The sequence below is a fragment of the Entelurus aequoreus genome, linkage group LG06, assembly GCF_033978785.1.
Source record: "Entelurus aequoreus isolate RoL-2023_Sb linkage group LG06, RoL_Eaeq_v1.1, whole genome shotgun sequence".
NCBI lineage: Eukaryota > Metazoa > Chordata > Actinopteri > Syngnathiformes > Syngnathidae > Entelurus > Entelurus aequoreus.
Genome location: NC_084736.1, coordinates 32,386,881 through 32,413,960, shown reverse-complemented (window position 1 = coordinate 32,413,960; position 27,080 = coordinate 32,386,881). Strand labels below are relative to the sequence as shown.

Here is a 27,080-nt window from a genome sequence, read left to right as displayed (position 1 = left end):
ACTTGTGGACCTCACTGTATATATACAGTGTTGGGACTAACTGAGTTAGTAACTGAGTTACTTTTGAAATAAAGTAACTAGTAACTGTAACTAGTTACTGGTTTTCAGTAACTAACCCAACACTGTATGTATGTATATATATATATATATATATATATATATATATATATATATATATATATATATATATATATATATATATATATATACACACAAACATATAAAGTGAATTGGATGCTCTAAATTCACTTTGCCTCCAAGCGTCAAAGTGAAAACGTGCCATGGGCCGCAAGCCAAACACAGCAATTTTAAATGTGAAAGATCAATAGCCTAAATGTAATAATAAAGTTCCTTTAGTGCAAATAATGATTGATGGCGAGTAGTTAGCCTTGCGGACATTCCTTCACTGATTGTGTGAGCTTTGGAGGTGTCCCAAACTTTTTCGTGAGTGACAAAAGTTGGGACACCCCCAAATACTGATATTGGGGCCTTGAGTATTGGCCGATACCAGTATTAATCTGATATATCAACAGGAATCATATTTTTATCATTTGGTAGTGTGGAAAGTTAGAAGCAATGGTTTGATCAAGTAAAATTATTCAAATAAACAACATAGGTATGAAAACACTAACCTATTTATTATTAACCATCTGGAATGGACTTGGATTTATATTAAAGTGGAGTGGTAATTGTTTTTGGCGACACCTAGTGGTCACAAGTTAAGTTAAAGGGTAACTGCACTTATTTTTGGAATGTTGCCTATGGTTCACAATCATTATGAAATACATGGCGATGGATGTTTTTTTTTTTTTTCATTCTAAATAGTAAATATCAAAAGTCCACTTGGAATGGAGCCTATGGGAGCCGTGCAACTCTGGCTACAACGCCCTTAAAAAAACATCCATTGATAATGTATCCATAATGTAAATATATACAGTATGTTATGTAGTAACGGGCACATTTACAATAACATTTAATATTTACGTATTTTAAGCATATGTGGCGGATTAATTAAAAAAACCCTGCTACTATTAGGATGCCGACTGCTGGGATGTTCATATATTCCCATTTAGGTGAAGAATGTCTCATAATCCTCACGAAGAAATAAGGTGGGGTGGACCAAGCGTCTTTTCGTGTCGTTCTGGCCATTTTCGGGTCCTAAATGGTTGTCAAAGTGTACCAACTTGTCGGAACACCGACTCAGACTTCTTCTGTCCAGGTGAGATGCATGATTTATGATCTAGAATAAACTTTTGGGCACCCCTGATTTAGAGTCTCCAATCAACCGAACTTGTATTTGGGATGTGGGGGAAAACACACATCCCAACATGTACTGTAGACTCCAAACTGAGATTTTAACCTTCAGATGTACCACTTTCACAATGTATGATGTCTTAATGAGAATAGCTTGAAGACCAAGTAATGCTATCTCAAAGAGAAGGCCTAGTCAGCGTGCTGCTGACCTGTAGTTGAAATCCTTGTCATTGCCATTAAGGAAGCGTTGGTGCATCTGGCTGATAAACTCCTCCCGTAGAAGAGCCTTCTCTTCATTGGTCGGCTCCCAGGTCTTCTCCTGGACTCCGGCATCTTCAGCAGGAACATCAAAAGACACATAGAAAATAAGATCACCTAAAAGGGGAACTGCACTTTTTTGGAATTTTGCCTATCGTTCACAATCATTATGAAACACATGACGACAGATGTTTTTTGTACTGTATTCTAAATATTAAATAAATTAGATCAAAAGTCTGCTTACAATGGATCTTATGGGAGTCATTTAATTCTGCCTACAGAGCTGTCATGTCCATATATATACCCACTTAAATGAAAAATGTCTCATAATACCTCGCAAAGAAACGGGGTGTGGGGCGGGGGGAACAAGCGCTTTTTGTGTTGTTCTCCCCAGTTCCAGGTCCTAAGTGGTGGTCAAAGTGTCCCAAATTATCGGATTATATTCTCAGCCATGTACTTTCCAGGTGAGAGGCATGATTTATGATCAACAATAAACTTACAGGGAGCAGGGAAGCAAGGAAATAGCAGACCACTCGATGTAAACATAGGGACAAACGGAGGTATTTATGTCGCCGCTATCAATAGTTTGTCTGCGTTAGCGCTTATAGTAATAATATAATACTTGATTAATTCAAGTCATGATATGTCAATTGAGTATTGTTGCCGCTTTTTGAATGGTTATTTATCTGATGTTATGGGCTGAATAGTGGAGCTCCCATTCCAAAAACATTTATAATAACTGTGGGGAGGCGGGGCCGGCGGACCGACAGTGAGGCGTACTCCGCCGGAGTCCGCTCCAAGATGGCGGCGAGGAGGCGTGGCCGGCAGGACACACCAGAGCCCGCTCCAAGATGGCGGCGAGGAGGCGGGGACGGCGAGACGGTGCGCGCCGAGAGCGACGCCACATTTGTGACCAGGTGCGGGAATCGCGCACCTGGTCACAATCAGCTAATCCCCTCGCAGTGTTGAAAAGGACAACAGCCGAGAACGACGGGGCAGAAGGAGGTGCAGAGCCAAAGGTGCATGAGGAGCGAGAGAGACAGAGAACAAGACGCAGACGACGAAGACGCGGCCGGCTGAAAAGCGACCGGAGGAGCGAGCGGTTGGAGAGGCGAGAGCTGAAAAGTGACCCGACCTGAAGGCAGCTTTATTGAATTAATAAAGAAGTCAAACCTGCTCGCAGCGATGTTTGTCCTTTATGGTCCTGCGAACCCGGACGACGGCGAGAGTCGTTCACAATAACATTTAACATTTACGTATTTTGATCAATTTAAGCATTAACTTAAAAAACGCATTACGATGTTTGCTTTATTTTTTCTTCGTCATTGATTATTACTCACTGCAGACTTCATGAGAACCAAAAAACATAATAAAACGCCACGTACTGTGCAAAGTTTGCTGTCATTAGGATGCCGATTGCTGTATTCCCATTTTGGTGAAGAATTTCTCATAATCCACGCGAAGAAACGGGACGGGGTGGGGTGGCCGGAGGGAACAAGCACTTTTCGTGTCGTTCTCGCCAGTTCCAGGTCCTAAATTGGCTGTCAAAGTGTCCCTAGCAGTCGAATTACCTACTTAGATGTCTTATGTTCAGTGAGCTGCATGATTTAATAAATGATAAATGGGTTATACTTGTATAGCGCTTTTCTACCTTCAAGGTACTCAAAGCGCTTTGACAGTATTTCCACATTCACCCATTCACACACTGATGGCGGGAGCTGCCATGCAAGGCGCTAACCAGCAGCCATCAGGAGCAAGGGTGAAGTGTCTTGCCCAAGGACACAACGGACGTGACTAGGATGGTAGAAGGTGGGGATTGAACCCCAGTAACCAGCAACCCTCCGATTGCTGGCATGGCCACTCTACCAACTTCGCCACACCGTAGATTTAAGATCTACAATAAACTTACAGCAAGCAGGGAAGCGAGGAAACAGCAGACCACTCGATGATGTAAACATAGGGAGACACGGAAGTGATTACGTCGCCGTTATAAATAGTTTGTCTGTGTTAGCGCTTATAATAACATCGCTAATACTCGGTTAATATTTAAGTCACAAGATGTAAATAGAGTATTGTTGGCACTTTTTGAATGGTTATTTATTGGATTTTATGGGCGGAATAGTGAAGTTCCCATTGGCTCCGCTGTAGGCGGACATTTATTTACGTTTATTTAGTATTTAGAATGCATTAAAAAAAATCCATCCGTCGGCATGTCTTTCATATTGATTGTGAACGATAGGCAAAATTCCAAAAAAGTGCAGTTCCTCTTTTAGAACAGTAGACAAAAGCATTTCTTGCCTTCTTCTTCCTCGTCCTCCTCCTCCGCGTTATCCTCTCTCTCCTGCTCCTCCTGCAGACGACCCTGGGTGAGACGCTCTTGGTAGGAGTTTAGGAGCAGGTGGGCGAGACCTCCAGGTACTCCTCCTTGTACCTCAGGTCCCCCATGTGCACCATCCAACATGGCCCCTTGGGAGCGCTCCAGCACCTAAAACAAGAAACTAAATGATAGCTACCTAATAATGTATAGAGAGAGCATGAGCTAGTAGTATATTGTTACTTCTTCATCGGTTAGGTACTGTCCAATATACTGTTCATACAGTAGTGGTGCCCTGGTTCGCATCTCTTCTTCACTGAAATATTGACCACCTGAGAAGAGAGTGAAAGAAAAATCGAGAGCTCTCTGAAACTCTAAGATGTTAAGATGGATGCACTTCTGTTTATTAGACAGTACCTTTCTGCAAGGCCCTGAGAGCAGCATAGCGCTGATTTCTCACTCGCGTCCTGTTTGTGCTTTCTGCAGCTCGCCTATGGATCACTTCCGCGTAGTGTTGAGTCCGTGGGTCGGCGCTGACATGGGAAAAAGATCGCAGATGCTCAGGCTTCAGGTAGCTCTGAAAAAGTTACAATAAATAAATGAAAACTTAGGACTTCAGAACTCTGGGATGTTTTTTTTCTGATCAGAGAAAATCCCTTATATCAGTGGTTCTTAACCATTTTTTCGAATCGGTTTCTCAGCTGTGATCTCTATGGACCGCAGCAGTACTTAATACACTTTTCCACCACTTGTGGTAGTAATGACCGTATTAAACCAGAGACATATTAAACAGAAGAAGTCTGGAGCTACAGTCATAGAGAGGTTTCTTAAGCTCAAAAATATGACTAAAGTGGTGAAGCTGTATTTTCAATTGCATGCAAATTTAATTGACAATTTAAGAAACATTATTTGTGATTTATTTAGTTAGAATGTTTTTATTTTGGCACATTTTACTTGTATGTAAATATTTTTTCATCAGTGTTATGAGTGTCTTCTTTTGCAGTATATTCAATTATTGTATTTTATTTTGTAATCAGCCTGACCTAAGACTAAGTAATAATCTTTGTGATTAACATACGGTTTCATACCTTTGACAAAGTTTATTCTGTTAAACTGAAAGTAGGTTGGATATAATCATTGAATACCATTAAAATTAAGATTACCGTATTTTCCGGACTATAAAGCGCACTTAAAATCTTTTTTTTCTCTCTCAAAACTCGACAGTGCGCCTTATAACCTAATGCGCCTAATGTTCGGAATAATTCTGGTTTTGCTTATCGACCTTGAAGCAATTTTATTTGGTACATGGTGAAATGATAAGTCTGACCAGTCTCTGGGCCCTTTGTAGAAGAAAGGTTGGGCCCAAAGGTAAAAAGTGGTTAAGAACCCATGCCTGAGATTCTTCAAAAATGTGCAATTCTGGAATGAGACAATGCCAAATTCCAAACTGCCAAACTCTTGTAATAACAATCTATGCAATATGGTAACAAGCTATTATTTTGAATGTGATGAAGTGTGTGTGTGTGAGACTGTTTTATGACTATATTTTAGTTTAGGTTTTGCACTGATGAATGACAATTTAGTTAATTACGACAACGAGTGATGTGCGAATCAATACTGAAATATGGATACCGCCGATAACATATCTTTATGCTCTAATATTGATTCTCAAATAAAAATGTGGATACTTTAGTTATTTGAGTAAATGTATATCATTAACAGGACCCACGACCGCAAGATTAACAAGCGGTAGAAAATGGATGGACCTTAGTGTCAAGTAACTAAATCATTGAGATATTGTCTACATGAAATAAGATTGGTGGAAACTACTTTTTCTTCCGCCTGGGTATGTTTTTAATGCACAAGTAAAAAAATTACTGCCAATTAAAATGAGTCATTCAGTATATTATAAAACAGCAATCCTTACATTGTAGACACTATACATACAGAGTTAAATATAAATACGATAACACATTCAGTACAGAAAAACACCATCATTTTTTATTTTGTTTCCAGATCATTCCCCACGAGCAGCAACACTAGAAATACACTTTAAATTTTACCAGATACATTAGACATATTTGTACAAAGTCTGGATATCAGATCGTTATCGCCGATACCAGCTTGAATTTCACTCTCTATCCGATCGGAAAAAAATCAGTGGCATCGCACATCATGAATGATGGCAATTACAATAAAGGAATTATATTCTAAATTCCCTTAAGGCAGGGGTTGGCAACCCAAAACGTTGAAAGAGCCATATTGGACCAAAAATACAAAAAACAAATCTGTCAGGAGCCGCAAAAAATTAAAAGCCGTAAATAAGTGTTATAATGAAGGCAACACATGATGTAAGTGTCTATATTAGCTATAATAGCCTACCATCAAAATAACTATATGTCGCAGGCTGAAGCAAATATTCGTTGACAGAGACGTTGAAATGTAATATTTATTCTACACATTTTTACAACATATGCAGCTGAGATAGGTTCCAGGTTCCAGCGCCCCTGAAAGGGACAAGCGGTAGAAAATGGATAGATAGAAACCATTAGTAAATCAGAGGCTACTCAGGAGGTGAGATAACACCTGGAAATTACTGCCTTTTAATGGCCAAAGGTATAGATGTGTGTCAAAGTTAAGGCTCTCTTCTTTTAATAGATGTATTACAATCTTTGGCAAGCTGGGTAATGTTTGCTGTGGTCTGGAACAACATGGCACACAAACAACTATCTGAAATGCAGCCAATCAGTACAATCCATCAAGCGGTGCGGCTTCATAGCTTACCAAAGTCGTACTAAAACATTTTGATAGATTTTTGAGCGCTGTGTGTAATGTAAAACATAATCTATGCAACATTTTCAGCAAATACCCACCATCACATGTTATGTGGACCACAAGATAGTGTTTTAAATTTAGAAAAAAATGTTAATATGACCCCTTTAATGTGCCTTATAATCCAGTACGCTTTAATTTGACAATAGACCTGAATAGACCCGCTCATCGGCTGAAAAATATGGTATTTTGCGGATGTGTGAGGAAAACACCATTCTCAAATAAAACCAATGCAATCACGGGAAACACATGCTAACAGATATGTCTTAGAAAATAAAATTGCAGGCACCACAACGGGCTCAAATGGTAGAGCGGCCATGCCGACAACTTGGGGGTGCCAGGTTCGATTCCAGCTTCCCCCATCCTAGTCACGGCTCAGTTCTCTGTTAAGCGCTTTGAGTGTTTAGAAAAGTGCTATACTATACATAATTCAAATCCATTATTATTATTGTTATTGTTAAATATCCAAAGACATGCACCTGTGGATAGGTTGATTGGCAACACTAAATTGGCCGTAGTGTGTGAATGTGAGTGTGAATGTTGTCTGTCTATCTGTGTTGGCCCTGCGATGAGGTGGCGACTTGTCCAGGGTGTACACCGCCTTCCGCCCGAATGCAGCTGAGCTAGGCTCCAGCACCCCCCGCGACCCCAAAAAGGGACAAGCGGTAGAAAATGGATGGATGGATGCAACAGAAAACTAGTTTGTATATGATGTGATTGATAGTTGTGTGCACTTACATGATATCTCTCCAGGAAAACCAGTGGCTTGCTTCTGTACTGAAGCAGCAGCTCCCTTTTACGCTCCTCTGGTGTCAATTCAGCATCCCCCATCTGCTGACTTTTCACTTGACTTCCACTCACAACCACAACCTCCAACAAAGCGCTGACATGAGCTGGAACATTCTGAACCGCCCAACAGAAAAGTGCAATCAACAAGCAGACATTAGTTGAGCAAAGCTTATTTGATGCCGTTAGCTCACCTGCGTGTCTTCCAGGGGCTCCTGAGGGACTATGGAGGGAAAACGTAGCTCTACCACTGCCGGTGTTTCGGGTGTTGTACTTCGGTCATCCTTATTAGATTCATTAGACGGGTTCGGTTGTGTTTTAACGCGAGGTTCGATCTCACCCCACATTGCTTCCAACATTTGTTGTACTCCTCGATGGTCGTACACCAAAAGTGCGTGGATTTCATACAGAAAATATAAAATAGCGAGAGTAAAAGATTTAAATCACCTTATTTTAACATCAATTAATACAGAAGTGGTATTTTCTTATAGTATGATTGTTCGCCGCCATGTTGGTCCGTCAGTATTATTGTTCCCCCTTCTTTCTTCTTCTTTGGTTTTATGGCGGTTGGCAAACAACCTTCTGGTGTGCATTACCGCCACCTACTGACGGCAACCCTACTCTATATTATTTTATTTGTCATGGGGCAGGCTCACAGACAGGCCATTAAAGAGCTGGCCAACACAGCAGAGAGGACGAGCCATTGGTTGTGGTTGAGGAGGAGTGACACCAGCTGGGCTGCTAAGGCTAACACCTAATGGGACGCACACACCCAGGGATTTGATCACCCTGGGGTGGGCCCTTCCTCAGCAGAGGGTGTCTTGTGGTAAGCCGGGCCGAAACACCCCGTGACGCTAGGGCACACAACTGAAGATGTGTCCCAATGGTGGAAAAACCTCCCAGCAGTGTCACCTAGCCTCACTTAGGTATGCGGTCAGGTGCAAGCCTGGCTCAGGGAGGAGGACGCCCCTGCCATGCAGAGTCCCCAGGGATTGTACCAACTAGTCCTTTCAACAAATACAAATTATTTAACCCTGTCTTTTTTAAATATGTATATAATGCTTTGTAACCTATGTGTTCTGAGTGCAATCCTAAAATATCTTCCACTACTAACCTAACCCTCTCTTTTGCTAACTTATTTCCCAGTATTTCCCTTTCTCTATTGTATTTCCTAGATTGTATTAAAACATGTCCTACACTCTCTGTCTGATGACAACAGTCACACAGCCCTGTGTTATGTTTTCCTATCAATTTCAATGAACTATTTAGATATGTATGTCCTAATCTCGCCCTGCGATGAGGTGGCAACTTGTCCAGGGTGTACCCCACCTTCCGCCCGATTGTAGCTGAGATAGGCTCCAGCGCCCCCCGCGACCCTGAAGGGAATAAGCGGTAGAAAATGGATGGATGGATGTCCTAATCTCATTCTAGTAATAATGTCTTATTCCTTCCTATTTCTATTGCTTCCTTTCAATTACACACTCTCCTCTAGACTTTGTAATACTCCCTGCCTTTTGTTTCCTTATTCCAATTATCCTGCCACTTTTTATTGTGTTATATCTTAATTATGTTCTTCACTTCTTCTTTACTGTGGTTGATCTCCATGTTTACTTTAGTTTTAGTGGTTGCTTGTGTTGCAGGTCCCGGCTATAGGGTACCTGGTTACAGCTTATAGTTATCCTGCAATATGGACACAAGGATCACAGATTGAAACGTGTTGTTGTCGTTTTCACAAAGTCCACAGGTTTGTGATATTTTTATTAAACCACAATAAAATATATTCTGTCTCTTTCTTTTTTTCCATTGTCTTTACAATGTTCATATTTTTGTATCACAATAATAATCAATATAACAATAATTCCGTCATTATTCAAATCCACACTAAATAACACCATTCTCATTATACATCATCTGTTCTCTTCATTAATATCTCTCCTTTTCCTTTTCAGCATAATACTGTTTATACAGTGTCCATACCATTGTAGCTTCACTACATTGCTTTGGCAAAGCCCACGTGTGAGTAGCTGCACCACTACAGTGCACCCAGAAAGTAGACAGTGGCTAATGCTAACAACACTGCAGAACTTGGCACCCATTAAACAAGATAGAAGGTTGTAATACAAAAACGAACTCTAATACTGTAACTTTAGTGTTCAGAAACGGTTCCCAAACTCTGTGCTCCTACAAACTAACTCCCAAAAACCACATCAGCCCGCGAACAGTTTTTATACACTTGGATTTTTCGGCACTAATGTGACGCCATACTTTACGCTCATAACTTTTTTTTCCAATTCTTATATTATTATTATTCTTATTTTATATTTTTGGATTGAAGTTTTTTTTGTATTTTGTTTTTTCCTCTACTCTCAAACAAACAATCAGCTGGCTATTGAGTGCAGGAGGCTGGTGCAGCTGGAGGTGAGGAGGCTGGTGCAGCTGGAGGTGAGGAGGCTGGTGGAGGGTGGAGGTGAGGAGGCTGGTGCAGCTAGAGGTGAGGAGGCTGGTGGAGGTGAGGAGGCTGGTGCAGCTAGAGGTGAGGAGGCTGGTGCAGCTGGAGGTGAGGAGGCTGGTGCAGCTGGAGGTGAGGAGGCTGGTGAAGGTGGAGGTGAGGAGGCTGGTGCAGCTGGAGGTGAAGAGGCTGGTGGAGGTGAGGAGGCTGGTGCAGCTGGAGGTGAGGAGGCTGGTGCAGCTGGAGGTGAGGAGGCTGGTGGAGGTGAGGAGGCTGGTGGAAGTGGAGGTGAGGAGGCTGGTGGAAGTGGAGGTGAGGAGGCTGGTGGAAGTGGAGGTGAGGAGGCTGGTGGAAGTGGAGGTGAGGAGGCTGGTGGAGGTGGAGGTGAGGAGGCTGGTGGAGGTGGAGGTGAGGAGGCTGGTGGAGGTGAGGAGGCTGGTGGAGGTGCTGTTATGGTGGATTTGGCCAGACGAATGACGGTGGGGCGGTGTGTCTTGGCTGGATATGAAGCAGCGGGTGTCTGAGGTGGTGTAGAAGGGGTTGTGGAAGATTGTATTTTATGAGGTATACGCGGCACTTCATGCCTAACCTTGATGAGGTGGTCAATGTTCACCCTCCGGAAAACTGCACCATTTTTTCCTTCCAGATCTGCACTTTTGCCCTCCAATGCTGTTACTGTATACGGGCCCAGGAAGTTTGCCTCCAATTTCCCACCCTTCCTCTGCTGGTTCCTGACCAGACCTGCTCTCCAACTTTAAGATTTGCCTTTGGTGCACCTGTTGTCAGCCTCCGCCTGGTGCTCTCCTGCTGCTTTGCCACATTGCTGAGCACAATATCCCTCACGCTCTCCAGCCGCTCTATGTCCTCCCCCAGAGCTTCCTCTCCCACAATGGCCTCAACACTGCTGTCCAACTGTGAACAAAAAAGTATTTTGCAGGAATTTTTTTCAAATGTTTTTCACAGGAGACAGTGTAGCTTGTTTGCCTTTGCATAAACACTGTTTCCGGTTGCATTTACAGAGCAGAGTTTCTATTGAAACTCGTAATTAAATCATGGTAGGATTTCTTCACTAACCCTGTAGTGCTCAGGGACCTCTGATGGATAGCGGGCCTCTCTCCCAAACATTAAAAAAAAAGGGGACTATGACGCCGTAATTTGTTTTTTGGTTCGGAGCCCAAACATAATGATTGATTGATTGATTGAGACTTTTATTAGTAGGTTGCACAGTGAAGTACATATTCCGTACAATTGACCACTAAATGGTAACACCCGAATTAGTTTTTCAACTTGTTTAAGTCGGGGTCCACTTAAATTGATTCATGATACAGATATATACTATCAGATATATACTATCATCATAATACAGTCATCACACAAGATAATCACATTGAATTATTTACAATCCGGGGTGTGGAAGGGGGGGGGGGGTGGAGGGGGGTAGGTTAGGTTTGGTTGTTATCATCAGACATCAACAATTGAGAACAGAGAAAAGGATATTGGAACAGTGTAGGTCTGACTTGGTAGGATATGGACAGCAAGTAGTGGACAGAGAGAGAGAGAGAGAGAGAGAGAGAGAGAGAGAGAGAGAGAGAGAGAGAGAGAGATCAGAAGGCATAAGAAAAGGTATCTGCATTTGATTGTTTACATTTGATTATTCTCCTCTCTGAGCTGCCACCTTACCGTGGTAGAGGAGTTTGCGTGTCCCAATGATCCTAGGAGCTATGTTGTCCGGGGGCTTTATGCCCCCTGGTAGGGTCTCCCAAGACAAACTGGTCCTAGGTGAGGGATCAGACAAAGAGCAGCTCGAAGACTTCTATGGGAATGAAACAACAAAGACTCAGATTTCCCTCGCCCGGACGCGGGTCACCGGGGCCCCCCTCTGGAGCTAGGCCCGGAGTTGGGGCACGATGGCGAGCGCCTGGTGGCCGGGCCTGCCCCCATGGGGCCCGGCTGGGCACAGCCCGAAGAGGCAACGTGGGTCACCCCTCCAATGGGAGGGGCCGTAGAGGTCGGGTGCATTGTGAGCTGGGCGGAAGCCGAAGGCAGGGCACTTGGCGGTCTGATCCTCGGCTACAGAAGCTAGCTCTTGGGACGTGGAACGTCACCTCGCTGGGGGGGAAGGAGTCTGAGCTAGTGCGCGAGGTAGAGAAATTCCAGCTAGATATAGTCGGACTCACCTCGACGCACAGCAAGGGCTCTGGAACCAGTTCTCTCGAGAGGGGCTGGACTCTCTTCTACTCTGGCGTTGCCGGCAGTGAGAGGCGACGGGCTGGGGTGGCAATTCTTGTTTCCCCCCGGCTCAAAACCTGCATGTTGGAGTTCAACCCGGTGGACGAGAGGGTAGCTTCCCTCCGCCTTCGGGTGGGGGAACGGGTCCTGACTGTGGTTTGCGCTTACGCGCCAAACCGCAGCTCAGAGTACCCACCCTTTTTGGATTCACTCGAGGGAGTACTTGAGAGTGCTCCCCTGGGTGATTCCCTCGTTTTACTGGGGGACTTCAACGCTCATGTTGGCAGCGACAGTGAAACCTGGAGAGGCGTGATTGGGAAGAATGGCCGCCCGGATCTGAACCCGAGCGGTGTTTTGTTATTGGACTTTTGTGCCCGTCACAGATTGTCCATAACGAACACCATGTTCAAACATAAGGGTGTCCATATGTGCACTTGGCACCAGGACACCCTAGGCCGCAGTTCCATGATCGACTTTGTAGTTGTGTCGTCGGATTTGCGGCCTAATGTTTTGGACACTCGGGTGAAGAGAGGGGCGGAGCTTTCTACCGATCACCACCTGGTGGTGAGTTGGCTGCGATGGTGGGGGAGGATGCCGGACAGACCTGGCAGGCCCAAACGCATTGTGAGGGTTTGCTGGGAACGTCTGGCAGAGTCTCCTGTCAGAGAGGGTTTCAAATCCCACCTCCGGAAGAACTTTGAACAGGTCACAAGGGAGGTGCTGGACATTGAGTCTGAATGGACCATGTTCCGCGCCTCTATTGTCGAGGCGGCTGATTGATCTGTGGCCGCAAGGCAGTTGGTGCCTGTCATGGCGGTAATCCTAGAACCCGTTGGTGGACACCGGCGGTGAGGGATGCTGTCAAGCTGAAGAAGGAGTCCTATCGGGTTCTTTTGGCTCATAGGACTCCTGAGGCAGCGGACAGGTACCGACAGGCCAAGCGGTGTGCGGCTTCAGCGGTCGCGGAGGCAAAAACTCGGACATGGGATGAGTTCGGGGAAGCCATGGAAAACGACTTCCGGACGGCTTCGAAGCGATTCTGGACCACCATCCACCGCCTCAGGAAGGGGAAGCAGTGCACTATCAACACAGTGTATGGTGAGGATGGTGTTCTGCTGACCTCGACTGCGGATGTTGTGGATCGGTGGAGGGAATACTTCGAAGACCTCCTCAATCCCACCAACACGTCTTCCTATGAGGAAGCAGTGCCTGGGGAATCTGTGGTGGGCTCTTCTATTTCTGGGGCTGAGGTTGCCGAGGTAGTTAAAAAGCTCCTCGGTGGCAAGGCCCCGGGGGTGGATGAGATCCGCCCGGAGTTCCTTAAGGCTCTGGATGCTGTGGGGCTGTCTTGGTTGACAAGACTCTGCAGCATCGCGTGGACATCGGGGGCGGTACCTCTGGATTGGCAGACCGGCGTGGTGGTTTCTCTCTTTAAGAAGGGGAACCGTAGGGTGTGTTCTAACTATCGTGGGATCACACTCCTCAGCCTTCCCGGTAAGGTCTATTCGGGTGTACTGGAGAGGAGGCTACGCCGGATAGTCGAACCTCGGATTCAGGAGGAACAGTGTGGTTTTCGTCCTGATCGTGGAACTGTGGACCAGCTCTATACTCTCGGCAGGGTCCTTGAGGGTGCATGGGAGTTTGCCCAACCAGTCTACATTTGTTTTGTGGACTTGGAGAAGGCATTCGACCGTGTCCCTCGGGAAGTCTTGTGGAGAGTGCTCAGAGAGTATGGGGTATCGGACTGTCTGATTGTGGCGGTCCGCTCCCTGTATGATCAGTGCCAGAGTTTGGTCCGCATTGCCGGCAGTAAGTCGGACACGTTCCCAGTGAGGGTTGGACTCCGCCAAGGCTGCCCTTTGTCACCGATTCTGTTCATAACTTTTATGGACAGAATTTCTAGGCGCTGTCAAGGCGTTGAGGGGATCTGGTTTGGTGGCTGCAGGATTAGGTCTCTGCTTTTTGCAGATGATGTGGTCCTGATGGCTTCATCCGGCCAGGATCTTCAGCTCTCACTGGATCGGTTCGCAGCTGAGTGTGAAGCAACTGGGATGAGAATCAGCACCTTCAAATCCGAGTCCATGGTTCTCGCCCGGAAAAGGGTGGAGTGCCATCTCCGGGTTGCGGAGGAGACCCTGCCCCAAGTGGAGGAGTTCAAGTACCTCGGAGTCTTGTTCACGAGTGAGGGGAGAGTGGATCGTGAGATCGACAGGCGGATCGGTGCGGCGTCTTCAGTAATGCGGACGCTGTATCGATCCGTTGTGGTGAAGAAGGAGCTGAGCCGGAAGGCAAAGCTCTCAATTTACCGGTCGATCTACGTTCCCATCCTCACCTATGGTCATGAGCTTTGGGTTATGACCGAAAGGACAAGATCACGGGTACAAGCGGCCAAAATGAGTTTCCTCCGCCGGGTGGCGGGGCTCTCCCTTAGAGATAGGGTGAGAAGCTCTGCCATCCGGGGGGAGCTCAAAGTAAAGCCGCTGCTCCTCCACATCGAGAGGAGCCAGATGAGGTGGTTCGGGCATCTGGTCAGGATGCCACCCGAACGCCTCCCTCGGGAGGTGTTTAGGGCACGTCCGACCGGTAGGAGGCCACGGGGCAGACCCAGGACACGTTGGGAAGACTATGTCTCCCGGCTGGCCTGGGAACGCCTCGGGATCCCCCGGGAAGAGCTGGACGAAGTGGCTGGGGAGAGGGAAGTCTGGGCTTCCCTGCTTAGGCTGCTGCCCCCGCGACCCGACCTCGGATAAGCGGAAGAAGATGGATGGATGGATGGATGGATGGATGGATGGATGGCATTTGATTATCAACAATCCGGGGAGGGTGTTAGTTTAGGGTTGTAGCTGCCTGGAGGTGAACTTTTATTGCGGTTTTGAAGGAGGATAGAGATGCCCTTTCTTTTATAACTGTTGGGAGCGCATTCCACATTGATGTGGCATAGAAAGAGAATGAGTTAAGACCTTTGTTAGTTCGGAATCTGGGTTTAACGTGGTTAGTGGAGCTCCCCCTGGTGTTGTGGTTATGGCGGTCATTTACGTTAAGGAAGTAGTTTGACATGTATTTCGGTATCAGGGAGATGTAGCGGATTTTATAGACTAGGCTCAGTGCAAGTTGTTTTACTCTGTCCTCCACCCTGAGCCAGCCCACTTTGGAGAAGTGGGTAGGAGTGAGGTGGGATCTGGGGTGGAGGTCTAGAAGTAATCTGACTAGCTTGTTCTGGGATGTTTGGAGTTTAGATTTGAGGGTTTTGGAGGTGCTTGGGTACCAGGAGGTGCATGCGTAATCGAAAAAGGGTTGAACGAGAGTTCCCGCCAGAATCCTCATGGTGCTTTTGTTGACCAGAGAGGAGATTCTTTAGAGAAATCTCGTTCGTTGGTTGACCTTTTTGATTACCTTGGTTGCCATTTTATCACAGGAAAGATTAGCCTCTAGAATGGAACCTAGGTAGGTGACCTCATCTTTCCTGGTGATAACAATGTCACCCACTTTTATGGTGAAGTCATTGACTTTCTTAAGTTTGATGTGGGACCCAAATAGGATGGATTCCGTTTTACCCAAGAGTATGGATAGCTTGTTGTCAGCGAGCCAGGTGCAAGTTCTACAGAGCTCAGCACTGAGGATTTTCTCCACCTGTGAATGGCATCTAGATATTCGTCCCAAGTTTCTGGTTTTGTGCCCACAAGTTTGCTGAGCGCCCTGGAAAATAAAACATATTCAAATTTTAAATTACAATTTGCATTTGTCAAAAACCCCACAATTGAATTGTACCAGCGTAAACTGAAGACCACATAGATCATATTTAATGAATAGATTGACCCCAGAAAAGGTAGGAGCTATATTTCCTTCACCTTTGGATGGTCCCATTCATCCTCTCCACCAAACCATTAGTCTGAGGATGGTAGTGGGCAAAGAGGCTCCGCTGGATGCCCAGCTTGGCACACACACTCCTGTTAATCTGTAAATGTAGAGTGCACATACGTTTTACACAGTAAAAAAATAGCTTGGATTATATATTTTGTTTGGTAGGTGCAGGATTATAAAATATTTGGAAGCAGTAACAATGTACACATGAATTCAGTCAAATAGTTGTCGTGGTTTCCATATTTACCGCATTGACAAATTCTGTGCCTTGGTCTGTCAATATCCTTTTTGGTGCCTCAAACTGATGAAAAATTTGTATAATGCATTCGGTCACCTATGCCGCATTTTTGGATTTTAGTGGATAAGCCTGTGGCCATTTAGTAAAATAATCAATCATGACACAGATATATTGATTGTCATTTTTTGTCTTGGTTAATTTTCCCACCAGGTCCATGCCTATAAACTCAAATGGGTGTTTGACCTAAAAAAGTAGAATAAAGAACATCAGATTAGGAGCAGGATCATTGGAGACAGTTTAATAATTTATTGGGTGTAAATAAATACAAATATCAAAATCTATTTTAAAGGCCTACTGAAATGATTTTTTTTTATTTAAACGGGGACAGCAGATCTATTCTGTGTCATACTTGATCATTTCGCGATATTGCCATATTTTTGCTGAAAGGATTTAGTATAGAACAACGACGATAAAGATCGCAACTTTTGGTATCTGATAAAAAAAAGGCTTGCCCCTACCGGAAGTAGCGTGACGTAGTCAATTGAACATATACGCAAAGTTCCCTAATGTTTACAATGATGGCCGCATGAAGTGAGAGAGATCCGGACCAAGAAAGCGACGATTTCCCCATTAATTTGAGCGAGGATGAAAGATTTGTGGATGAGTAAAGTGCAAGTGAAGGACTAGTGGGGAGTGGAAGCGATTCAGATAGGGAAGATGCTGTGAGAGCCGGGGGTGACCTGATATTCAGCTGGGAATGACTAAAACAGTAAATAAACACAAGACATATATATACTCTATTAGCCACAACACAACCAGGTTTATATTTAATATGCCACAAATTAATCCCACATAAAAACACCTAGGTGTTTGTTATGCTAGCTCCTAGCTACTAGCTACTAGCTCGAGCGGGTAATATGGACGGGATCCCGTATATATAACCCGCCAATACAATTCAAACACCTGCACAACACACACACTCACTCAGCCCAAAGAACCGTTCACCTAACCCAAGGTTCATAAAGCTTATATATTTAACCAAAGTTACGTACATGACACGCACGTACGGGCAAGCAATCAAATGTTTGGAAGCGCGCGGGTGGGACCTGATATTCAGCTGGGAATGACTACAACAGTAAATAAACACAAGACGTATATATACTCTATTAGCCACAACACAACCAATCTTATATTTAATATGCCACAAATTAATCCTGCATAACAAACACCTAGGTGTTTGTTATGCTAGCTCCTAGCTACTAGCTACTAGCTCGAGCTAGTTATAGCAAGCGATCAAATGTTTGGAAGCGTACTCACGGTATCGCGTCTGCGTCTGTTAACGAAGTCAAAGTCCTCCTGGTAAGAGTCTCTGTTGTCCGAGTTCTTCGATCTTGACTGCATCTTTCGGGAATGTAAACAATGAAACACCAACTGTGTTGTGTTGCTGACTTCCCTCGCAAAATACTCCGCTTCGCACCGACTTTCTTCTTTGCTTGCTCAGCTTCTTTCTCCATAATGCAATGAACAAATTGCAACAGATTCACCAACACAGATGTCCAGAATACTGTGGAATAATGAGATGAAAACAGCTATTTCGTATTGGCTTCAATGGGGAAGCCATACCTGTGTTCTACTGGCTACGTCACGCGCATACGTCATCCTCAAAGGCGTTTTGAACCGGAAGTTCCCCGGGAAATTTAAAATTGCACTTTATAAGTTAACCCGGCCGTATTGGCATGTGTTGCAATGTTAAGATTTCATCATTGATATATAAACTATCAGACTGCGTGGTCCTTAGTAGTGGGTTTCAGTAGGCCTTTAATATGTTAACATGCTGTTGTGTAGTAGTAATTAACCTTCCTCTTATATTTCAATTGACATGTTTTTACAGCTTCCTTTGTGACCCTCGGACTCAGAGCAAAGCCATGGAAGAAAATATATATATAAAATATATTTACCTTTATAGGTGTGTATTCCACCTCCTTTTTTATTATGGGCTGGCTGGCCTGGCAAACGATACAATCGGCCACCTGCAAAGAACACAATTCATATGAACAACGTTATCATCAGCTGGCAACATTTGGTGACTGTCATTTCATATTCTGTGAAATAACACAAGGACCAGTTATAAAACTGTGTAATAAAGGAAAACTTCTAGTAGGATTATATAAAAAGCAAATTTGCTTCAAGTGTCATTGAATTACCCAGGGGCGGATTAAGAAATTTTGGCCCCCTGGGCCTGACATGGTCTTGGCCCCTCAACCCCCCGCGCGTGTGGGCGCACACACACGCACGCACTATGCAAGAAATACTGTATACTGTGAACAGACATGCACACTGTACTGTACAGAAGAGTGCACATACTGCACACACACTATTAGGTATACCACACAGACACTGACAAGCACAGGTTTCACACAGACACAGGGGGAGGGGATAAATGGCCTAAAAATAAACATTTTGGAAAATGATTACGCCCACTTCAGTGATGGTGCATTGGGTCATTTGAGAGATATTATGTATTGGAAGTTGGTAGCTATCATGAAATAAACCCCCCACCCCACCCAAAAAACTAAATCGGACATGATTTTTGCCCCCTTTTCCTCCCTTCTATCATTAAAAATAAAATAATATCTTAGGAAAACACTTTGGCATAACGGCAGCTGTGCAGCAAATTGAGGCTCAAAGTCTGTATCTATTTGTGGTTAAGCTTGAGGAGAAGGAGAAAGGTAAAATGATAACATGCATCGGAGAGCACCACAAAGAAAGGTGTAGGCCAGTTCATGGTACAAGGGCTGCATGCAGGTCAAGATAGCCCATTTCCAAGAATGCTATAGTGGCTGGACAGGCACTGGACATGTCCTGAACTCAGTGTCAGACGTGGCTGCCGAATACTTGGATGAAGTGAAGCAGCTGACAGATCTCATGCTGCCCCATCTGAAGACTGTCCTGGCCAGGCAGAGGATGGATGAGGAGACCTTCCCAATGGACCCTGTCAGTGAACAGGCTAGTAACATTGATGGCACCCCTGTGCACAACATTGGGATGGAGAGACAATGTGGCAAGGTGGACTACAAACTGAAGAAGTTGGGCACACTGAACGCAGTCAATAGGTCAATAATTTTACAGAAGAGCCAGGAGCTTCAGAGGTTTCAAGGCAGCAGCACAAGCAAAAAGGGAGGTTGAACTCAACTGGAGTAAATTCATGAAGGCAAAATTCGAGAGTAGGGCAGATGAGAAACAAGAGATGGCTCAAAGAAAGGAGACTAGACATGCTGGACACACTGAAATCTTTTGATGGCCCCTTCACGATAGTGGGGAAGTTGAAAAGTTCCTTGTGGATGAAAGTCTGCACAAGAATGCAAAGCTGCAGAGAATGAAGCTTGAGGTTCAGTTTGCCAGAGAAAGCACCAAGCTTCTGCCTAAAGTCAATCCTATCTTCACAATCCAGGTGACACTTCCCAGAAATGGCAAAAGTGCAATTCTCCAAGTCATAATGGATACTTAGAATTTTATGGTGGTGGTAAGTATTCATGAAAACAGGTAGCCTAACATTAGTGAATGGGTGAATTCTGGAAATAACCTAAAAATCTTACACAGTGCACCTTTAAGCAAGGGGTTTCTTTCGTGCTTTCAATTTTGCAAAATCATCCACCACATCATTGAAGTCCAACTCTCTTGTCAGCTCACTCTCAATTGCCATTAGAGATAACGCATTTAATCTTTTCTGAGTCATTCTTGTGCGCAGCTCATTTTTTACTCTTGATAAAAGAGAGAATGAGCGTTCTCCCTCACAGTTACTGACCGGTAGAGTGAGAAAAATCTGTAGCGCAATGTATGTATTAGGAAACGTAGGCTGTAGTCCAAAATGTATTATTGTTTTGAGCAGTCCTGAAGGGGTCCTCTCCTCATCAGTGTTGTTGAGCTGTATAAAAGATTTGAACTGTATAAGCTCCTGTCCAAGACTTTCATTGAGGTCAGATGGGTATGATTCAGTGAGAATCTTGGCCTTGTGAAGGACTGAAGCATTGGACTCTGTATCCAAAGAGAAAAGGACACTGAACAAATTGTTCAGATGTTTGTAGGCCTCCAGACGGTGATTAAGGCTTGAACTCAGTTGATCAATAGAGGCAATAAATGTCTCTATTTGAAACAGTTGCCTTCCCTCAAGCACAACATCTGGGGATGCTGATTCATCAGCAAACTTTTTACGTTTCCTCGTCCGTTCAGCCCTGTAAGATGGGGTGCCACCCAACATGTTTAAGGCTTTCTGCTCAAAATGATCAAATAGATCTCTTTGGGAGAGAACAAAGGTGCGCAGAGATTCCAGCAATCTAACTGCTGTACCAAGGTCCATGTCTGCTTTTTGAAGTTGCAGACTTGTGGCCTGAAATCTGGACAAAACAGTGTCCCAAAAGCCTGCCATGAAGGCCATCTCAAGTGAATCCAGCTTCCGCACTAGACTGTCAGCTTCAGTTCGTGTGTCTCGTTTCTCTGTGTCATCAGTGGAAATAACCTGTAGTGCTGCTTTTATTTTACTGTAGTTCTGCCACAGTGCTTTGGTAGATTCTGCACGGCAACTCCAACGCGTGTTGGATAAAGCTTTAAGTGTGAGATCTATGTTGGAATTGCCAAATACCCTGTCCCATCGGTGTGTGGATGCAGTTGTGAAGTTGTAAATAGACTGAATCAAGTCAAAATACTTAGAGACTTCATTTCCACATCTGTCAATGCTGTTGACTCCCACCAAATTCAAAGAGTGAGCTGCACATGGAATATAGTGTATTAATGGGTTGCTTTTCTTTAAGTGAGCCTGCAACCCATTATACCTCCCTGACATGTTGCTGGCATTATCATAAGCCTGCCCCCTGCAATTTGACAGCTCTAACCCTAGATTTTCCAACACAGACATGACACAGTTAGCCAAACTTTCACCTGTATGGCTAGTAATGGGCTCAAAACCCACAAAGCGTTCAACAACACTGCCCTCTTTGCTAACAAAACGGAATATGAATGTCAATTGGTCCACATGAGATAAATCTGGGGTTGAATCCACAATGATAGAGTAGTATTTGCTTGCTTGCAGTTCATCTGCTATAGCCTGTTTGGTTTTTGCACCCATCAATTCAATGAATTCCTCACAAATGGTGGAGGACAGATATGAGGTATTACCTCGACCCATCTGCCCAAACTTTCTGATGTGATCCTTTAGAAAGGGATCAAATTCAGCCAGGACCTCCAGAATACCAAGGTAGTTCCCATTGAGAGGAGACCCTAACGATTCATTTTTACCCCTAAATGCAAGGCCCCTTTCTGCAAGGAATTTAATGACTGCAACAACTCTTTGTAACACCTGCCTCCAATAGCTGCTCTCTGCCTGAAACTGTTTGAACAGGTCTGCATCAACTGTGGCACCTTTGGCGCGGTTCAAGACTGCTTGCATGCAGGTTATGTGCTCAGCACTTCGCTCATGTTCACCAAATCTTTCTGAGTGTTTCCAATCACAATAGCCTGTCACAAAAGAATGCGTTTTTGGGGAAAACAGTTTGCATGCAAAGCAGTAAACATTACCAGTAGAGGGAGAGTACATCAGCCACTCTCTTTGTACTCGTTGTCCATTGGGCAAGTGTGAAGTAAAATGTTCATTGTTTAGGCATCGGGTTTTGCCTCCTAGCCCACTGTTCCTCACAGAAGCTGGATAATGGCTGTGACGGTTGTGAAATGATTTTGCACCTCTTTGAATAAGAACTTCCTTCATTGACTCAGTGAGGGTCTCAGCCCATTTAGCGGGATCACTAGGTAGAGTTGTCACTGTAGATGGTGTTGAAGAAAGATTCAGCTCATTTTCTATGCTGTCCAGAGGTGCAGTGACCTCACATTCATCCGAGCAACTGGCTACTGCTGAATTGGTTGAATCATAAGCATCAGAAGCATTTGGTTCAGTGTCTACACTTGTAGTGGTCTCAGGATCTTGGGAGCTACATGCTAGCTCAGGTGCATTGCTAACCTTAGCTGAATTTGCAGTAGCATTTATAGAATTGCTTTCAGCAGATGTCTTTGTACTGAAGAAGCTGGAGATATTTGGAACACTCTCAAGTAAAACTGATTCCTTTTTTTTCTTTTCTTGCTGAATTTTTTTTCTAGCTCCTCCACTTAAACGTTTATGATCCATATTTCCCTTCTTTCTTTGCACATTGGCTCTTTGCCTATCACAACAGATAAACCAACTATGTGTGTGTGTGTGTGTGTGTGTGTGTGTGTGTGTGAGTTTGTTTGTGTGTTTATGATCGGTGCTGCTTCCTTCAAGTGTGTGAGGTGATTTAGAAAACTAGCAACCCAGCATCAACACTCCAAAGCAGAGAATAACAGCTTACTAGCATAGACAATTGAGAGCAGAGAATCAACTGATTCGTCTGATAGACAGCAGGAGAGCAGAGTGGTCAGTGATGATCGAATCAAGAAAATGTCTAAATGGCAAGGGAACAGACTGATTTGTACTGAGGAGAAAGAGAGAGAGAGCCAATTACAGTGAAATATATTCCAAAAGAGCCAAGTGACTAGCTGAAGGCAGGGACAAATGCCTTGGAGTGACCAACAAGAGTGCAAAGTACCAAATGGCAAAATGTGGAAAGACCAACAGGCAGATCTGCTTTTACCTCTTATCTTTACAACCAAAAAGTTGCTAAATGATGTTTTCAGTCGCTAGCCAGGTATGGCCAAAAGACGCGAAATCTAGCGGCAAAGTCGGTCAATCACACTGACAGTGAAACAAATATTTTGAAAAGATAATAATTGTACACCTTTGTGCACTTTAGTCTTCTATCTAAATATTTTCACAAAGGACACCAAGGCAGCTTGCTAGCTATGATGGGAGCAACAATGTCTGATAGACAGCAGGAGAGCAGAGTGGTCAGTGATGATCCAATCAAGAAAATGTCTAAATGGCAAGGGAACAGACTGATTTGTACTGAGGAGAAAGAGAGAGCCAAGTACAGTTAAATATATTCCAGAGCCAAGTGACTAACTGAAGGCAAAGACAACAGCCAGATACCTTAGCAGAGACCAACAAGAATTCAAAGTACCTAATAGCAAGATGGCGAGACCAACACAATAAATTGTATTAGGATTTAATTTATTAACGTTAATCTTAACAGCCAAAAAGTTGCTGAATAATGTTTGTAGTCGCTAGCCAGGTATGCCCAAAACAAGAGTCGCTAAACCTAGCAGCAAAGTTGCTTAATTGCAACACACTCTAGGATTCAGGGGAATTAAGGATAATAAAGATATTAATTGTACAACTTTTTGTACTTTTTTTCTAGTTTTTTGAGTCGCCAGCCATGTATGGCCAAAAGTCGCTAATTGAATGCCAACGTTGCTTAATCGCCAACACACTGGGACTCACTGAAGGACTGACTGAATAAAAAAGATAATTAAGATAATTGTGTACTTTTCTCTTCTGATATTTTCTCTAAGGACCCCAAGCTATCTGCAAGCAGCAATAATGTCTGACAGACAGGAGAGCAGAGTGGTCAGTGATGAATGGCAAGGGAACAGGCTGATTTGTACTGAGGAGAAAGAGAGAGAGAGAGCCAATTACAGTGAAATATATTCCAAAAGAGCCAAGTGACTAGCTGAAGGCAGGGACAAATGCCTTGGAGTGACCAAGAAGAGTGCAAAGTACCAAATGGCAAAATGTGGGAAGACCAACAGGAAGATCTGCTTTTACCACTTATCTTCACAACCAAAAAGTCGCTAAATGATGTTTTTAGTCGCTAGCCAGGTATGGCCAAAAGACGCGAAATCTAGCGGCAAAGTCGGTCAATCACACAGTGAAACAAATAATTTTAAAAAGATAGTAATCGTACAATGTCTTGTACTTTTGTCTTCTTTCTTAATATTTCTCAAAGGACACCAAAATGTCGCTATCTGCAGGCAGCTTGCTAGCTATGATGGCAGCAACAATGTACCTTAGAGTGACTGACCAACAAGAGCTCAAAGTACCTAATGGCAAAATGTGGAGAGACAGACACAATAAATTGCATTAAGATGAAGAGAACTGTTGCTATTATTAATCTTAACATCAACCAGAAAGTCGCTAAATGTCACCAGCCAGGTATGGCCAAAAGTCGCTTAATTGGCCACACACAGTAACAGAGAAACTAACAAAAAAAAGATCATAAAGATAATAGTTGTACAACTGTGTGTACTTTTGTCTTCTTTCTAAATATTTTCCCAAAGGACACCAAAATGTTGCTATCTGCAGGCGGGAGCGTGCCTATGTTCCCCGGGTCCTATGTTCCCCGGGTCCTATGTTCCCCGGTTGTTCCTGGGTCTTTGTATGCGACCGGGGAACTTAGGACCCTTTTTCTAAAAAAGGGTCCTATGTTCCCTGCATTGTATCTGGCGAAATTGCGAAATTGTGCCCTGACCAAAACCATCCCTAAACCTAACCTGTCACAGGGCGTTGTGGAGCACTTTTTTTTGGCGAAATTGTGCCCTGACCAAAACTATCCCTAAACCTAACCTGTCACAGGGCGTTGTGGAGCACTTTTTTGGCGAAATTGTGCCCTGACCAAAACCATCCCTAAACCTAACCTGTCACAGGGCGTGCGGCAGCAGATAGAGCAACTCAAACGCGAACTTCCTTCCTTCGACAACTTAAACGCGTCTCTGTCATGAGTGTCTGCGTGCGTCTTACTTAGTCGCGCATTGGAAGCAGCGGGGAACATAGAACCCTTTTCTGGAAAAAGTGTTGTACGTTCCCCGCAGCGGGGAACATACAACACTTTTTTTTAAAAAGGGTCCTTAGTTCCCCGGTAGAGGGGAACATAGGACCCGGGTAACATAGGGACGGGGAACATAGGGATGACCCGCTGCAGGCAGCTTGCTAGCTATGATGGCAGCAACGATGTCTGCCAGACAGGAGAGAGTGGTCAGTGACGATCGAATCGAGAAAATGACAAAATGGGTCAAAGACCAAAAAGTTATTAACTGACAGCAGTGACAAATGTCAGACTGTAAACTTTCTCGAAAGAAAAGGACAAAATGGGAAGATGCTGATAATAACAGCAAAATGGAAAATATAAGAATTTCCAAGTAATGCTCAACTCAAGTGTGTGTGTGTGTGTGTGTGCGCGCGTTAAACTTCTTGTTGAATGATTTCAAATTATCTCTGAGTCTGAACTGAGGGAAAGGAAACCAAATTTTGAGCAGTCTCTCACGAGTTCAAAATACCAAATGAGGAGATTCTAAAAGAACAGACCGGTTTATGAAAGACTCGATGGGGGAGGGGCACAGCTAAGAATACTTGAGTGAGATTCTGTGATCCAAATTCGAGATAGAGCTTTTTGATAATGATAATTTGTCAGAGTAAGGTTGTGTAATCAAAATTTGAGAATGAGCTTTGTCAATCAATCAAGAATATTTGCATTAAGTTCTGTGATCAAAATTCAGAAACAACCTTTAATAATTGATAAAGAATATGTGAGTGAGGTTGTGTGATCCATCCAATTTGAGAATTAGCTTTGATAATAATGATTGAGAGCCTCTGGCCCTCTGTGGATCATGGCCGCGGGGCCAATTTTGCCTGGCCCCTTGGGGCCTCTGTGGGTCGTGGCCGCGGGGCCAAGTTGGCCTGGCCCCTTGGGGCCTCTGACCCTCTATGGATCGGGGCCAAGTTGGCCTGACCCCTCGGGGCCTCTGGCCCTCTATGGATCATGGCCGCGGGGCCAAGTTGGCCTGACCCCTTAGGACCTCAGGCCCTCTGTGGGTCGCGGCCGCAGGGCCAAGTTGACCTGGCCCCTTGGGGCCTCTTACCCTCTATGGATCGTGGCCGCGGGGCCAAGTTGACCTGGCCCCTTGGGGCCTCTGGCCTTCTGTGGCTCGCGGCCGCGGGGCCAAGTTGGCCTGGCCCTTTGGGGCCTCTGGCCTTCTGTGGGTCGTGGCCGCGGGGCCAAGTTGGCCTGGCCCCTTGGGGCCTCTGACCGTCTATGGATCGTGGCCGCGGGGCCAAGTTGACCTGGCCCCCTGGGGCCTCTGACCCTCTATGGATCGTGGCCGCGGGGCCAAGTTGGCCTGGCCCCTTGGGGCCTCTGACCGTCTATGGATCATGGCCGCGGGGCCATGTTGGCCTGGCCCCTTGGGGCCTCTGGCCCTCTGTGGGTCGCGGCCGCGGGGCCAAGTTGACCTGGCCCCTTGGGGCCTCTTACCCTCTATGGATCATGGCCGCGGGGCCAAGTTGGCCTGGCCCCTTGGGGCTTAAGATTATTATTTTTGCAAAAGTAGTTTTGCTTGGGTCGCGGCCGCGGGGCCAAGTTGGCCTGGCCCCTTGGGGCCTCTGGCCCCCTGGGCCTGGGCCCGGTAGGCCCGGTCATTAATCCACCTATGGAATTACCCATTTATCAATGTCCGCGACCATTCCAGGCCAGAAACATCACCTGGAAATGGCGTCTCGGATCTTTTTTTGTCCCGTGTGGGCTCCTTTGGCACTGGCATGGAACTCAGTGAAGACATCATTGGCCTCTTTTCTGTCCACATACAACCTTAGTTTTTTGGAGGATCTGGTCACACCGATGTAGTACAGTTCCTCTCCTAAGAAATACATTGGAAAATATATCAACCCAAGAAACATTTTCTTGTGAAGGTTGCTACAGCCAGATGGGTTTGCTATCATGTTGAGACACCCAATGTTAAAGATGAATTGGATAAATAAAAATTAGCCATGGAGGGCTCCATGTTCAGCTGCAACTGCATGAAATGTTTAACATTTCCTGAAGAAAAGTTGTATCATGTAAAATGATTGGCAGAGAAACCTGTAGCAAAATAAAAGAAAAAAATGGAGACACAGGTAAAGGAAATAT

General features: G+C 44.7%; 1 protein-coding gene and 1 long non-coding RNA gene across 2 annotated transcripts in view; both read right to left on the bottom strand.

Annotated features, from left to right (window-relative positions):
- The window catches only part of ccdc97 (coiled-coil domain containing 97), a 13,197-nt gene extending 5,165 nt beyond the window's left edge, over positions 1-8,032 (bottom strand). The window contains exons 1-6 of the mRNA XM_062050546.1: positions 7,639-8,032; positions 7,397-7,561; positions 4,244-4,403; positions 4,070-4,158; positions 3,811-3,997; positions 1,464-1,587 (exon numbers count right to left, since the gene is read on the bottom strand). Of these exons, the coding sequence (XP_061906530.1) occupies positions 1,464-1,587; positions 3,811-3,997; positions 4,070-4,158; positions 4,244-4,403; positions 7,397-7,561; positions 7,639-7,803 (890 nt within the window). The 5' untranslated portion in view covers positions 7,804-8,032. The remainder of the gene's footprint in view (positions 1-1,463; positions 1,588-3,810; positions 3,998-4,069; positions 4,159-4,243; positions 4,404-7,396; positions 7,562-7,638) is intronic.
- An 8,213-nt stretch (positions 8,033-16,245) lies between these two features.
- LOC133652133 (uncharacterized) lies at positions 16,246-26,726 on the bottom strand. The gene is made up of 3 exons (XR_009826527.1): positions 26,615-26,726; positions 18,180-18,251; positions 16,246-16,464 (listed from the first exon to the last, which is right to left on the bottom strand). It is a non-coding gene; the product is annotated as an uncharacterized LOC133652133 (long non-coding RNA).
- Between the last annotated feature and the right edge of the window lie 354 nt (positions 26,727-27,080).